At 36.3% G+C, this 16,184-nt stretch overlaps 1 protein-coding gene across 4 annotated transcripts in view; it reads right to left on the bottom strand.

Annotated features, from left to right (window-relative positions):
- Positions 1-16,184, bottom strand: part of LOC129242745 (formin-like protein) — a 60,358-nt gene that overhangs the window by 10,522 nt on the left and 33,652 nt on the right. For 3 of the 4 annotated variants that reach the window (XM_054879554.1, XM_054879555.1, XM_054879557.1), the window contains exons 2-3: positions 8,298-8,384; positions 46-1,764 (exon numbers count right to left, since the gene is read on the bottom strand). In XM_054879554.1, coding sequence (XP_054735529.1) covers positions 46-1,764; positions 8,298-8,384 — 1,806 coding nt within the window. The remainder of the gene's footprint in view (positions 1-45; positions 1,765-8,297; positions 8,385-16,184) is intronic. The other variant, XM_054879556.1, reaches the window with a different exon arrangement.

Genomic DNA, 16,184 nt, shown 5'->3' with positions numbered 1-16,184 from the left:
TTATATCAGTTTTATGTTATGATTTTTAAATCAATATCGTCTCACCTGATTTGGCTTCAAAGCTATCCAGTTAAGTGTTGGCAGTTTATATTTCGTCGGCACTTTACGTTTGATTGTCATGGCACCATCTGGAGCAGGCATGAAACCGGCGACAGGTGGCGGCGGCGGCTGGAACGCACACATCATTGGTCCGCCATTTGGACCAGAACCATAAGGTGGTGAACGTGAACCCACTGATCCACCATTTGCAGACATTGTGGGTGAAAGTGTACCACCATTGCTCATGGATCCACCGGGCGCAAGAGGTGGTGGTGGTGGTGCTGGTGGTGCGGGCGGAGGAGGTGGCGGAGGTGCCGAGTTGGTAGGTGACATGGCATATGGCAGTGGTGGCGGCGGTGGAGGCAACGGAGGGGAAGCGCATTTGTCCGGCGAAGCTCCGCCATTTTGCAGGGACGTCTCACTATTCGAACCGGAGCGCGGCAATGAACGCGTTAATGTTTGCAGTTCGAGATTCTTACTTTGAAGCAGGGAATCACGCTTCTTTAGTTCCTGCTCATTCTGCTTGAGTATACGACGCAACGTTGTGACCTCTTCATCAAATTTCAGTTTCGTGGTTAATAAGTCCTCGCGTTCTGCTTTTAACACTGCCACCTCTGTCTCGAGCTCAGCAAGCTTATACATGAATTCTGAGTTGCGATCAACTTCGCGCTCTAACTGATCCTCAAGTTCTTGAACTCGTTCTAAGGCAGCAGTCTTCGTCTCGGAATCCTCCATTAGTCCTGCCACGTCGAAAACATTGTCCAAATAAGCGGATATTTGCACCTTGAGCTCCTCCGATTCAGTCATACGCAGTTTCTCCAGATATTTGTCCAGGCCAAGTGCTGTGAATTCATACTGCAGGTGCACACGATAATTCATGTCTTCTACGGAATGGACTACAATATTCATGAACTGCATACACGCTACCATAAAGTCAATGTTGAAGGCTTCAAAGTTCATGAAGTATTCCATTAGTGTTTGGAAGCGGCGCTTCTCCTGACACACGTCTTTGAAATTATCGAAAGACGACAAAATAATTTCGTGACCACCCTTCACCAGACAAATGGCAGCCAACAGCTCTAGCACCAGTGCTTTCGTACGCAACGATTTGTGTATCAGGCTCAACGCGATACAATTGATAGCTTCCCTATGTTGAATAACCATGTTGAAGCCGTACTTGTTGTTCATTATAGCTCGCAAGCACATTATGCACACATGTATGTCATCGGTGGATGCACCCATATTTAATTTGGCTATATGTCTGGACCGTCGCTTAATGCTGGGACTGTCGAGCACCTCGGCCAGCGAGGGACGCAAAAAACCATTCAGACTTCCGCCAGAGTGATGTGAATGTTGATGATGCCGTGCACCATCTAAATTAATGCTACCACTAAGAGGAGAACTTACTCCCACCGATGAACTACCCAGACCATCCGCGGCACTTGAGCCCGTACCACCTCCCACCGTTTGGCTGCTAGTCATATTCAAGCGTTCGTCTGAGTCGGAGAGTGCTTCTTCAACGCGCTGTTCATGTCGCATCATCTGCAGCCGGAAACTTAGATAATCTACAAGTGCATCGAGGCCCTGATTCGTGTCGTCGAGAAACTCCTTAACCCATTCGATATGGTTGGTACGTAGCGAGATCTCGAGATCACGCAGCACCTGTGTCGATGTGGACTCACCGACCATTTTACGTTTCTGACAAAGAAAGTAGAGGAAGTATAGCTGTAAGTGTACAAAATTGTCCCGGGCAGGAATTCGGAAAGGAGCGAGGTATATGGGATAAGTGGAGTGGGAAAATGTGCATTCAGAAATTATCCGTAATAAAAAATAATGTTCATTCATGGAACCAAAGGATTATTCAGGATAAAGGATATTCGGGATAAAAAAGATGCATACATTTTTGGGACAGGTGAGGTGTGCACGAGGATGAACCGTAAAAAAATCGCATATTACGTGTACAAGTAGTTGATTAAAGTATAAGATGAGTAGGAATTGGTGAACATAAAATTTGTAGGAAAATAAATTTTATTGTACGTTTTAAGAAGCATGAAACGAAACCAAATTAAAAAAAAAAAAAACAAAGTAAAAAGAAGGTAAAGTGTAAGTGTGTGAGTGTGTGAGTAGAGAAACGAAAATTTTGCATTAATTTTCATTATTTTTAAGAGAAATTTAATTATACTACATACAGAAATTAAAGGATTCGTTCAAGCCGCAAAAGTATGGATAGTAGCAGGTAAGTCGATTGGAGCCCAATTCCAAGATGCTTCTAGGTACTTATACATTGGCATATGTATTACTTTCAATTACAAAAACGCCAGGCTATTTCAATATTCAGCGTCTTTTATAATGGCTTTTAAGTACTTTCACTACAAGGACCGCTAAACCCTCCAAATCTTACTAAATGTTTAACTACACTTCGCATAGACAATTTTGGAAAATTAATTAGTAATATTAATTAATAATAATATTTTGCGCACGATTTTAATTTTTTGGAGTATTATTTATAATTTATGAATACATACATTATTATCAGGTCAGTCCATAAGTTCGTGCGTATTTTACCCATAATTTCACATTTGTACGATTTTTGCATACAAAAAATTATTCGCGGAATATAACGGAACTATTTGTATTTTCTTTGATATATTGTGCATTCAAAAAGTGATTTTAATCGCGGATAGAGGCACGTGCTGTTAAAAAATAAAATGCAATCTTCGAACGCGTATAAGAGGCATATTTTGTATTTTTTTTATAAAAGTGGTAAAAATGCAACAACTGCTGCTGCAGAAATAAACACTGTTCGCGGAGAGGATACCGTGAGTGTAAGGACTGCGCAAAAGTGGTTTTCAAAATTCCGAAGTGGTAACTGCGACGTGGAGGATGCCCCGCGCGTTGGTCGTCCTGAAGTCTTTAACTCCGACGCCTTGCTCGCACTCGTGCAAGCTGAGCCAAATTTGACAGTCGATATGATAGCTCAGAGGTTAAATTCATCGCATGGAACAGTTCACAGACACCTGGTTCAGTTGGGAAAGGTTTCAAAGCTGGGAAAATAAGTTCCGCATAGACTTTCCGTCGCCAACCTTCAGCAGAGAGTGAATGTGTGTTCTCAGCTGCTGCAACGGCTTGAAAATTCAAGTTTTTTGAACCGTATCGTTACTGGTGATGAAAAATGGGTCCTTTACAATAATCCTGTTAGCAAACGCTAATGGTTAGATAAAGATGAAACATCAGAACCGACCCCTAGATATTTTATTAATTTTAAAACCATCTTTAAAAAACGCACGAACTTATGGACTGACCTGATAATTTTAATTTTTTAAGTTGTGTGGGATCCAACGCGAACACACTTTGTTATTACCTCACGTCATCATTATCTCATACTAATGCTCAAGGATGCCTCACTCTCACGGTATCTGACATGATGATCTGGTTAATTTGTGCACAGCATATACATATATTTTCGGGCACAGCAACTGATTTTGGACAACCTTCCTGGAATTCGTAGGTGAGTGAACAATGACCACGAAAACATTCTTTATATAATCGATGCATACTTGTCTTGTTAATCCACTTCAAAAATTGTGAAAAATAATCGCTCGAAAATGTTCACGGTCGAAAATGTTTGCGATTTTTTTTCAAGGAAAAAATTAATTTAGCTCTGCAAAGTTTTTTCTATTTTTTAATGAACATTTAAAAAGTATAAAAAATTTTTGTACTGGTTAAAATAAGTTGAAAAAAATGTTTAACATAGACATTAGTAGAGCGCTGCAACGCTGGAGTTTCCAACTGGCGTACAAGATACAGCTCTTAATTATTATCTAAAGCAAAAAATTCAAATGGAGTTCTAATTATCATGATTTTTTATTCTAGATGAACTAAGAAAACTGAGAGAAATTCCAAAATTTCAACTTTTTGGAGGTTTTAAAGACAAAAATGCCTTTCTATAAAAAAAAAATGCACTTCAATTTGGTATAAAAATCTTGAAAACTTTTTTTTATCTATTTTGTTAGTTCAAATAGAAGAGAATTTAATACTGAAGGGAACAAGCTATGATTTCAAAAGGTTCATTAGTTTTTTTTCATTCATGTACGCCAATTCAAAGAAATCATAAAAATGAAAAGTCGAGAAAAGAAGATAAAGTTTGTACTATAGCTGTCCGGTCACAGCGTAACTACCTAACGCTCGCCTACCTTTGGCTTTGTATCTACGGAAATATTGAGAATTTGGCTCTGTAACTTTGTGTGAATTTTCTGAAATATATTAGGAATCGCTTAAAACGAAAATAAATTTTTTTGACCTTATAAACCAGGCTTCCCCCTTAAATTCACTTTTTTTGTAATGATGTGATTTTTACAGGTAGTGTTAACAACTCTAATATAGCTCGCACATCAAAACGTTCAGGATCAATTTCTGGTCAAATATGCCAATTTTTCCAATGGTCCAAGATCAGAAACATAAATAGCAACCCTCGAATCGTAGGGCCTTCGCCGTTAAAAAAGGATGGAACATGTGAAATTATGAAATCATTTGTTAAAAACAAAATCTCTCGACCTGTTGACTAGCCTCCTGGATCATGGGACTTAACACTACTCTTTTATTTTCTATGAGGATATATTAAGTCAATTGTTTACGCTAACAAACCGGCAACAATTGACGAATTTGAAACCAACATTGATCGAGTTATAACAGGAATAATACCAAACAATCGTTAAAACTTAAACTGATCGATTGCAGTTCGTCGGGGCAGCCTCTACCTCTGGCTTTATGTCAGAAATCATATTTCAACATAAATGATATACAAATATCTTCGAAATAAAATGATTTAATTAATTGAATAAATGAGTCTGTCTGGTGATGAACGAAGACAAAACGAAGTACAGGGTGGGCCAAATAAGACCTACTAATGTTAAACACAAATAACTTTTGCAATAATCATTTATTTTGGTTAATTGTTTTTATACATTGAATATATTTTATGGAAATTATGTATGAAATTTTACATCAGACAAATGTCCACCATTTTTCTCGTTACAAAGATTGGCTCTTTTTAACGCGTTTTCCATTACACATTATGTGGTATTTCTGGTTGAAGGCTCAGTATTTCGTCTCGAATATTTTGCTTCAGCTGTCTAATAGTCTCTGGTTTATTAAGATACACTTTGTCTTTTAAATATCCCCATAAAAAGAAGTCGGGCGCAGTCAAATCTGGCGAACGAGGTGGCCAAGGAAAATCTGAATTTTTGGAAATCAGACGTTCGCCAAAAATTTCACGCAGCAGGTCCATAGTTTGCGTAGCAGTATGCGCAATTGCTCCATCTTGTTGAAACCACAAATTAGGATACTGCTCCGCCATTGGCCGCAAAAAGTTTTCAATCAATGTTCCGTAAGAAGCTCCTGAAATCGATTCCGGCGTTTCATCCTCATTTTCGAAGAAATATGGACCGATAACTTTAGTGGCCATAACACCACACCAAACAGTACATTTAGATGGGTGCAACTGATGTTGGTGTGTTGCCCTTGCATTTTCAGAGCCTCACAATCTACAGTTTTGTTTGTTGACATAACCATTTTTCAATGGAAATGCGCTTCATCCGACATCTAAACATTATTTAAAAAATCAATTTGTGTGGCTAATTGTGTAAAACGAAAGCGCATAACTTTGTTACTCATTTGAATACTTAGTCTAAAGTAGCACGTGTTGGCAAGAAGGATTCTACGTTGGATGTCAAGGCTGACATTGTTATAAGTGTTAATGCTGGTTCCTAAATAAACGAAGTATTTTACAACCTCGAAATTATAACTCTCATCGGCAAACGCCAGCAATTGTACGCTCTTATAAAAAATTGTGCCTGAGCGATTAAGTTTTGCGGCTCGTACGATGCTCTCCAACATCAGGTTAAAGAAGTCACACGACAGCGAGTCACCCTGTCTGAAACCTCGTTTGGTATCAAACCACTCGGAGAGATCCTTCCCAATTCTGACGGCGCTGCTGGTGTTGAGCAACGTCATCTTGCATAGCCAAATTAGTTTTGTGGGGATACCAAATTCAGACATCGCGGCATACAAGTAACTCCTTTCCGTACTGTCGAATGCAGCTTTGAAATCGACGAAAAGATGGTGTGTGTCGATTCTCCTTTCATGGGTCTTTTCCAAGATTTAGCGTATTGTGAATATTTGGTCGATGGTAGACTTTCCAGGTCTAAAGCCACACTGATAAGGTCCAATCAGTTGGTTGACGGTGGGCTTCAACCTTTCACACAATACGCTCGCTAGAACTATCGCTTATAGGCGATATTTACAGGACTAATCCCGTGGTAATTGGTACAGATTGCAGGATCACCCTTCTTATGGATTGGGCAAAGCACACTTAACTTCCAATCGGCAGGCATGCTTTTATCAGACCATATTTTGCATAGAAGCTGATGCATGCATCTTACCAGCTCCTCGCCGTCATGCTGCTCGCCGCGTTATCTCTATTCTCACCTCGTCATGGTCGGGTAGCGGAACGACAATTCCGTCGTCAACGATTGGGGTATCGAGATCTTAACATTATCTGTGACATGCTCAGGTGTCACTATTTAACAGGTTCGAGAAGTGCTTTCTTCATAATTTAAGTATGCTCTGGATGTCAGTCACCAGATCGCCGTTTTCGTTCTTACAAGAAAACGCTCCGGTCGTAAAAGATCTTAAAGAGCGACTGCTGTTAGTAAAAAACCTTGACTATAATTCAATCGGGGGGATGCTTTTGCACCCAAATAGATAGACTAGCAGCCGATATGTCCAAATGAATAGTTCGTTTGTGCATTACTTGCATTTGTGCAGGAATTAGTGTAAAACGCTTTGAATAGGAAAATTTTGATAGTATGGCGAGGTAATCTGCAAAAATTGGCAAAGTGAAGAAATTGGAATTGCTTCTGTATTGCTTGCCGAACGTCAAAAGGCTGAGATGACCTGAAGTTTTACTGTCGCATTTTAATTTTCAACAATGTTGTCTTACATTTAATAAAAAAAAAAATTCTTTGTTTTGATAAACCCTACAAATTGTAACGATGACTGCAGGGTGATATGGTATGGAACAATACAATATAACAATGAACACAAAATTACCATGCAAAAAGCAGCCAGAGCAGTTGAACAACAGTGGCTCATTCATCATTTAAAACATGGACGGAGCAAATTTAAAAAGACAACTTTTTTATGAGTTTCAGCAACAATATCAGGAACTAGTAACTGCGAGACCTCAACTGATACTGAACCTGAGTTTTAACTACTTTAAAACTACCAAGTTACTTTTGGGTGCTTAAAACAAAAGGAATGCATGAATTTATTTAAGAACAACTGAACACTGTCAGTGCATTGCAGACTGAACTAACATTTGAATAAACTGGCACTTTATTCGTGTGAAATCTGCAATCAATATAAGAATTAAACTGCACGCCAAATATTACTTCAGCAAAGATGTAGTGGGAGAATAATAGATTGCAAGATTAAACCATTTGACCATCACATCACATGGGATTCGGCAACAGAATCCGCACTGTACTGATTTACTGATACGCTCGCCCAATCAGACGTTATTTAACGCCTACTACACAATTTTTTTTATATTAAAAGAAAACTCTCAACACCGTCAGCAGGAAAAACTGTCAAAAAGCAACGGAATTTTTAAGCCATTTGAAACTTTCACTTTATTATACCAAAATTCAGTGATCTATAAACTAAAATCATAGCAGTTCTTTAACAAAAGGCATATTTTCTAGAAATATCCCCACTAGATCCCACATTTTATAAGTAGGGCCCTATGTCGACAATATAATGTCAAAGTGGGATTGGAAGTTTCTGCCTCAAACTGTCCTTAAAACATCGTTAACTTAATTCTCTTAGTTAGGGAAAACGCTTTCAAAGACTATCAGGTAATAAAATATGCAAATGTATTTTTATCTACTTCAGAATATATGTTTGTACAATGCATATTCCAGAGCTACCTTTAGAAAGTAAAGTTCAGAAAACTATTTCTTTATTAAAGTATTACTTACAATACAGATCTATAAACAATAGAAAGGTGTACCCAAAAGCCATTATAAAATATAGACAAAAATTAAAAACTAAAAAATTAAACAAAATCAAATTGAAGTGAGAAAGGCAACTAGACTACAAAACGATAGACAAATACTCTTCAACCAACTGCAACTACTACAATACATTTACGCTAGAAACATAAAGAAGCTAAGTAATAAACAACATTTTTAACTTACCCGATGACTTCGAGATGCTTTTGGATCCAAGTATGTGCGCAATTTGTTCAAATAATGGGATGGTGGATCCTTTGCCTGTACCATTTCCTGCAAATTGAAGACGTTTTAAATTATTAAAAATTCTACAAATAAATCGGAGTTAGTCTAGAGCGAGTAAAATTGGTTCACTAAGGAAATCAATTAAAATTAAAAATAAAATTACAGTTTAAAAAACTAAATGTAAAATATAACTTGTAAATAATATATAAAAACTTCAATTAAGTGGAAAAGGAAGTTCCCTAATTTGATTATTTAAAATGTTTGGCAATAAAGGTTTCGATAAATTTGTGGAGACTTTTGTTGTTCCAACATTTCGCATTCTCTTTTGGTATTGCCCGTCGCGTTCACACACTTTGCAATTGTTAGTTTTTAGTCTAAAGTCAACATCGACATTGAGAAGAACGAGAACACAAACGGTATTGACAAATCATAGGCATCACAAGCAACGAGTCTTAGTAATACTCATGAAGTGCTTTCAAACAAATGTAAGTTTTGGCATCGTTTTTACAGTGCTTTTTTACTTGCTAACGCTTGGCGAATCGAAGGGGACTTATATTAAATGCTCTCAACTATCTTTTCTGATATTAGGCAAATTTCATTACTAATACCCATTAGTCATTTGTTTGCCCTTCATCTATTCGCTACACGTTAACTCATATGAATTCGAAGACGGCTTCTAATATTTTTCAAAGCCTACCGCCTGTAATTATGCATTTGTAATGCATCTCTCAGTGCACATGCACTACTTTACTGCTAGAACAAACATATGATCTTAAATGTGAGTAAATGCACATTTCATACACAAATGCGGTCCTATGAACGCCCTTTGAAAAAGTCGTGTTCGAAAGCACATTTCATTGCGTGATATTAAACTCAGTTTAAAAATTCACCACAGTTATACTAGCAGCTGTTTATAAACTGTATCCTGTTATACAGCCTTGAAAGCAATCTGGTATCATAAACACAAACCATGTGCCTTTCAAACTGCCCTGATATGCATATTAGTTTTACTAAAACCATATCAGCGGCTTACAAAATGTAATTTCCATTCGTACCGCCAACAGGTAGCATAAACATCAGCCATATGCCTTACAAACTGGCCTGAATTACAATGTTACAAGTCAAGCTAATAATAGCGAGATAATTTGTAGAAAAGTAAACGGTGGTTTGTTTCTCCGCTTTGCTGAATGGAAGGATCAGCGAATTCCAAATAGCAGACTTAATAGCCAAACCTATAGAACGACGGAATTTAGCCGCTCAGCCAGTAGTAGTTCATTGCAGTCAGTACTTTGTTGCTCCTAAGAAGTTGGTTCTTAGCAGACAATCTTCGCTCCGCAGAAATTGAAACGGACCACGACTTTTTTCCTGGCTTGAAAAAAGTGATATATCGGATTCCATATACAAGAAATACGTGCACACGACCGCTCCAAGCCACCAACATAGTACTGTCCACTCATTGTATGTCCAGCAGGGATATATTAACGATGAATAATGCCGCGAAATTATTAACATTGCTTTCGTTAGTCGCTCTCCATTACTTATTTTGTTTGCGGGTATCGGGTTCAGACTCAATTAACCGACTCATCGAATCTCTGAAAAACAACTACTCGCAGATTGATTTTCTTAAATCAATCTTGATTTCATTAAAAAGTGTTCCCGGTTCTCGAATCATAACTAAATTCGCGGAACTTAATTGCCACACCTCGTATGCGCCCTTGTACATATGTATGTATGTATGTATGAACATGAAATCTACATTCACAGTAAGAACTACTTTTATCTTACGGATACGCCATTAACGAAAGCGAAAACTATACTACTATACTTACATACATACACCCATTCATATGTATATAGAAGTGTCGAACGATATGGGCCATTTTGATGCGACAAAGAGACCTCTCTATCAGAACACTAGGAGCAATAAACTTATTTTCGCTTTTTAAGCTCCACTTTGCAATGGAAATGGTTTAAGATAAAAAAATAGCACATTTAGTTCCGTTTACTGGACTTTTGCTGATATTTAGAGTTAAACTTTTATCTGCTTAATATATTTCATACTCATGAAGACTATTATACTCCGAGGGCTTTTGATAAAACCACTTAATTGACTTTAAAACTTTTTGCTTTTGGGTTAATAGGTTCCGATCTGTTTTAGAAGAAATGATACTTTGATTGAAATTTAAATAAGATGGAAGCTTATTAAAAATTCAATTATTATAAACTTAATAAATATTGCGTCAAAATCGAGTAATTTGGTGCTTGACAGGAAATAAGTGCCAGGCTGACTTAACTCGTTTCGTCAAAAGCGCGTAGATATGAAAGAAAAGCGCAAGTACGTGTGCGGATTTCTTTTGCGATAAAAACTGCAACAGTTGCAAAATTTTTTACTTAGAATGGGGAGCAAAAGTGGTAAATGAATCGTTTAACAGCAAAAACCACATCCGCTCACACAATTTGAATTGTGGATTTATCACAAAGGCGTTCGTCCATTGAATTATACTTGTATTACAATTTAATCATTGTGGGTTCTTGCTGACATATCCATGGAAGTTATTCACTGTACACTGCTACCTGAGCCTGGATAATTTTTCGACCAAGAAATATTTTTGGTTGCCATTTTGTGTCAGTTAAAATTAAAAATTAATTATTTATTTATTGAAAGAGATTACACTGTGCGACAGTGAAATTATACTTTTATGGAGACCTAGTTCAACTTGTAGGTATAGTAAAACTAAGAAAAATGGTATAGGAGAAATTTCCAATACACCCCCAAAATCTCATTTTATGGCCAAAAAACCGTTTTTCAGTAGGTTGATGTGAAGAATCACTCCTAACTTCGCCAATTTCCATCCGATTTCGAATTTGCTTTTTTAGTTCGAAAGAACAAAAACAAGCCTTTTTGACAGTGTGTTGACATTTTTTCTGAAATGAGAACTGACGAGACTGTAGACGGAAGTATTTGGAATTTTTTTATTTTTTCTCTATTTTTTCAACTTTGACATAATTTTTACGATATTATCCGATATTGAGGATTTTTTTTAGTACCCTACTGTTATAGTAAATTTAATTTGCGTCAAATGAGCTATATTTGACTGTAATTGAATTAAAATTAATATAGTTGTGCGAGTTTTAAGATTTTTTTTTTTACTAATTTGGTATGTACGTATAACTTACGCTAAATGGGAATAAGGACGTGTTTTGATGCGTTATTATAGATACGTAATATTTATTGGAGTGTATATGTATACATAAGAGTACACTGTACTGCATACAACAGAACTGGTTAGAACTTACGAAAATATCTAACATATTATAACACAATTTTTTTCAATAGAAATATGAAAAAGCTCCCAAGTGTACCAAAGTTCACACTGAACATTGATTAACAAAAGAAGTTTATTTCATTGAAATTCAAGAGATATAAATCAAAACGTTGCCAGAAAAGTCGAATTTCTCAATATTCTCCGACGATGTGGCATCATCAGCCTTATCATAAACCAGATGATTGTTATTTTTGTAAAACGGACGTAAGCGGTCATCATTATAAAACTCGAAAGCACATAAAGTATGCTGATGTTGCAACTGTTAAGAACCCCGATTGGACGATATGATTGACTCAACTGCAGGAACTGAAGGAAGTTCAACAAACCTGATGATGAAGAGTACTTTCCGTCTGGTTCTAAGTCTTCAGAACGACACATTGTATCAAATTCAGATTTTCAGGATCTTTCTCGTGATTTACTTCTATCGGGAAGACAATCTGAAACGCTCGCTTCTCGATTTAAACAATGGAATTTAGTTGATGACGACTTCAGATGAATGATGATGATCGAATTTCTTACAGAGAAGTATTCAAAACTGATGAAGAGAATGACAAATGTACCGTACCATACTAAACTCTAAAGGGCCGTTTCCAATGCATTTTTAAGTTTGGAACCAGTTCCGTTGGGTACTGCACCGTACCGCACCGTACAGTGCTGCACTGCGCAATACTCCAATAAATATTATGTGTTTATAATGACACTTGTTATCATTTTCATGCCTCGAAACGCATACCAAATCTCGTAGTAAAAAAAAAAAGAAAAAATCTTAAAACCCACACAACTCTATTAATTTCAATTCAATTACAGTCAAATATAGCTCATTCGACGCAAAATTAAATTTACTATAACAGTAGTGTACTAAAAAAAATCCTCAATATCGGATAATATCGTAAAAATTATGTCAAAGTCGAAAAAATAGAGAAAAAATAAAAAAATTCCAAATACTTCCGTCTACAGTCTCGTCAGTTGTCATTTCAGAAAAATTGTCAACACACTGTCAAAAAGGCTTGTTTTTGTTCTTTCGAACTAAAAAAGCAAATTCGAAATCGGATGGAAATTGGCGAAGTTAGGAGTGATTCTTCACATCAACCTACTGAAAAACGGTTTTATGGCCATAAATGAGATTTTGGGAGTGTATTGGAAATTTCTCCTATACCATTTTTTTAGTTTTTCTATAGCCACAAGTTGTGCTAGGTCTCCATAAAAGTATATTTAATTTTTTTTTGTCACACAGTGTTATTAAAAATATGAATAATTTTTAAAATATTAATAATTATGAATAATTATTCTACATAAAACAGAATAACAGACACTGGCTGCTAAGGGATTCAGCTATTCATTAGAAATTTTATTCTTTTTTCGTAAACAAGTGGATGTCGTAAAAAAACATTTCGTCCAATGCAACTCTATCGTAAAGTTCTTATGGAATTGAAAAAGCTCATGCCTCTACCTTCATCGCTACCAGATATAACAGTTCTCTCGAATGCTTCTATTGCCTTTCCAAATTTGCTCGATAATATCCATGCATCTGTACCATATAATATGGATTTTTGTTTACCCAGAAAAGCGAGAGACAGAAGTAGAACCAACTAGCATGAATTCTCCTAATTTAGTTCCAAGTACACAAAATCCTTTAGAATTTCGAGGTTTGCTTTGTTTTGCGCTCGTCCAACGCTTTAGCAGCTTGCTTTGTAGGCGCCTTTCTTAAAGGCTGGTGGCATTGTACATTCCGGTAAAAGGCTTCGAACGTCGTTTTGAATAATCAAAGGAGTTTCGGAGCAAGAACAAAACTAATATAGATGCGGTGTTTTTTGCGTTGGTACTTTTCACTCTTGAAAAACGAATTTAAAATCGTCAGTTGGTTGTGGGTGGGTTTCATTTTTATCGCGCTGTACTATCGGTATAACCTTATTTGTGATATTGCATAGACTTATCCCGCAGAAATTAGCGTTACGTGTCACTAGGAGCACTACTTTTTTGGAGGGAGCAGAGAACACTTAAATACAAGACGTATTCTTCAGACTAAATCAAGCTCAGCATTTGCTGAATCTAACACACCACTTCTTGCCGTCGACTAGTGTAGATTAATGGTAACTGACTTTCTTAAGGTAAACTTCCTATTTAAGTAGCGCGTGTCTTTTTTAGACACACAGAATGTTTAAAAACAGTAGCTAATAAAACTTTTAAACATTTAATTATTCAGTTAAACTTTCAAACAAGCTTCGTTTTTAAGGAATAACTAAAGTGTGGTTTCTAAAAATTCGTTTACATAATCCAAATTTCAGAGAGGAGATCTAAAATCTCAACTTCTGTTATAGTATTTGGATTTATTTTATTTATTATGTGTAAGTTTTCCAAGTATTAAAATTCTAAAAAAAATCACTTAAACAAACAATAATGCAAGTGTCGTTGAGTGTACCGTTTCATTGATGCTACCTTGACTCAAAAAATAAAATGTGCTCTATTTCATCTTTAAATTTTAATGGGAAATGAATTCAAGTCACCTCATTGCAGTTTTTCGGCTGTGTGTGTGTGTAGCTGCAGTTTTTGATCGATTACACCGGTTAACACGGATTTTGTATCTAAGCTCGGATGTCGAATAGGAGAAAAATAATCATTAAATATTTGTAATTCAAAGAACTAATACCCATGTTCCCCAAGCCGTTATTGTAGCCAAGTAAATTGAGTTTCTCCTATTCAAAAATAAAAATTAATATCAAACTATAAATGCAAAACGAAAGAATTTAAACAAAGTTCAAAAGTTATTAAAATGAATACGCGTAGAACTCGTATCTTCGTATGAACTTAATTGCATCAAACTCGGATACGTCTTTTTGCACATATGTATGTATGTGTGTCCATTTTTTTTTTTTATTTTGAGTTGGAAGTTTCAGATAGTCTGAACAAGCCAGAAGCAAAAAATCCAAAAATATAAAGACTAAAATATGCACTTCGCGGCCCGTTCGCTAACATAACTCGAATGAGAAATTCGCCACTCAAAAACTAATTTGAACTAATTGCACACAGTTTGCAATAATTAGAATGAGTTTACATACCAACTGATTTTTAGGGTGAAATCCTGTGTTTTGTTAGCAGATCGAGCCTAATGTGAACTTTATTGAAAAATCTAATTAGATTTAATTTGAAATTTGTTTGAGTCAATTAGATTTTGCCATGGTGAATTACCTTCGCGAGTTTTAGCAAGGGTGAGAGATTTACCAGGTTTGCTCTTTAGATATGGTGAATAAGAAAATTGTGAGGGGAACTTTGGCTGCCACGTCACTTGGGGATGCGGCAGCCGAATTCTGCCCGAAATGATCGGCCATGTTTTCTCGCGCTCGTCTAATCGTATATCACCAACGCCATCTCAGTTTTTTTAAACACACCGCAAGTAACGTCAGCCCATCGGCTGATTCAGTCAAACTCACTGACAATCGAGTAGCGGTATGCTCAATCGTAACTGCGTTCGATTAGACAACTGCCTAATGAACAAATTTGGTGCGAACATAAAACAAAAAAAAATTTAACAAAATAAAAAAACTGTATACAGAAAATATAAAAATGTACAACGAACGGTTAAATTTGAGAAGTAATTGCGTTTTTATTGTCAATTATGCCCATAGACCACTAACGAAATGCAAAATGCTTCTTTGGAAGCACTGATTTAAGCAAGTTGTTTACGAGCTAAGCAGCTATTCATTAAGTTGCTTCATTTGTTATTGCTTTCCCAAAAAAGTACTTCATTCAATAAGCAGAACTGAACTTAAGGGAGTAGAGAAGTGACGAATCAAAATCAGCTATTTCAACACAAACTTCAAAACTTACTTATTCCAGAATAAAGAAAACAAAAGCAAGCGTTATATGGAATAGATACAGTTTTGTATTATTTTCCACGTCTATAATCAAAATTCACGCATTAAAATAGAAACTGAAAACAAGAAAAAACTTGGTTGACCTGTGTGATTTATTATTACTTAACAATAGTCAATCGACAACAGTTGCAGTAATGTTGATGTGGTATTGTTGTTTTTTTTTCGTTGTATTAATACGATTTGAAAATTTATTGTTTTTGTTGATGTCGTATCACTTTTTTCTTACTATTTTTAACTATATTTGGTGCTGTTTTTGCTTTTGTTTTTATGGTATTGCCAAGCGCCGCCGCTGCATTTACGCTTATTGCTTTCAGTGGTGAACTATTTGAGCCAAACTGTGCTGCCGATGCTTGGTGTTGTTTTCGTTGCTACTGCAAATGTTACAATTTTTCGTACTGCCTGCCATACATCTTTACGTCATTGGTGTTGTTGATTAATTTGATGTTGAATGTTTCTGTGATGCCTGTTTTGGTGTAAGTTTTGCTTACCAGCAGTCGTTCGTTGAGTCCGTCGTTGCAACAAATTAACGGTTTGTGATTTTGTTGTTGCTAATTATTGTCTGAAGATCTGCCGTTTGTAGACTACGGGTATAGCATTTATTACAATTACGTTTTCGTTTCGACTTTCGTAATATATTACATATTCATATA

This window comes from Anastrepha obliqua, chromosome 3, assembly GCF_027943255.1.
Source record: "Anastrepha obliqua isolate idAnaObli1 chromosome 3, idAnaObli1_1.0, whole genome shotgun sequence".
NCBI lineage: Eukaryota > Metazoa > Arthropoda > Insecta > Diptera > Tephritidae > Anastrepha > Anastrepha obliqua.
The sequence above is the reverse complement of the archived record's forward strand: the minus strand, read 5'-3'. Positions and strand labels throughout refer to the sequence as shown.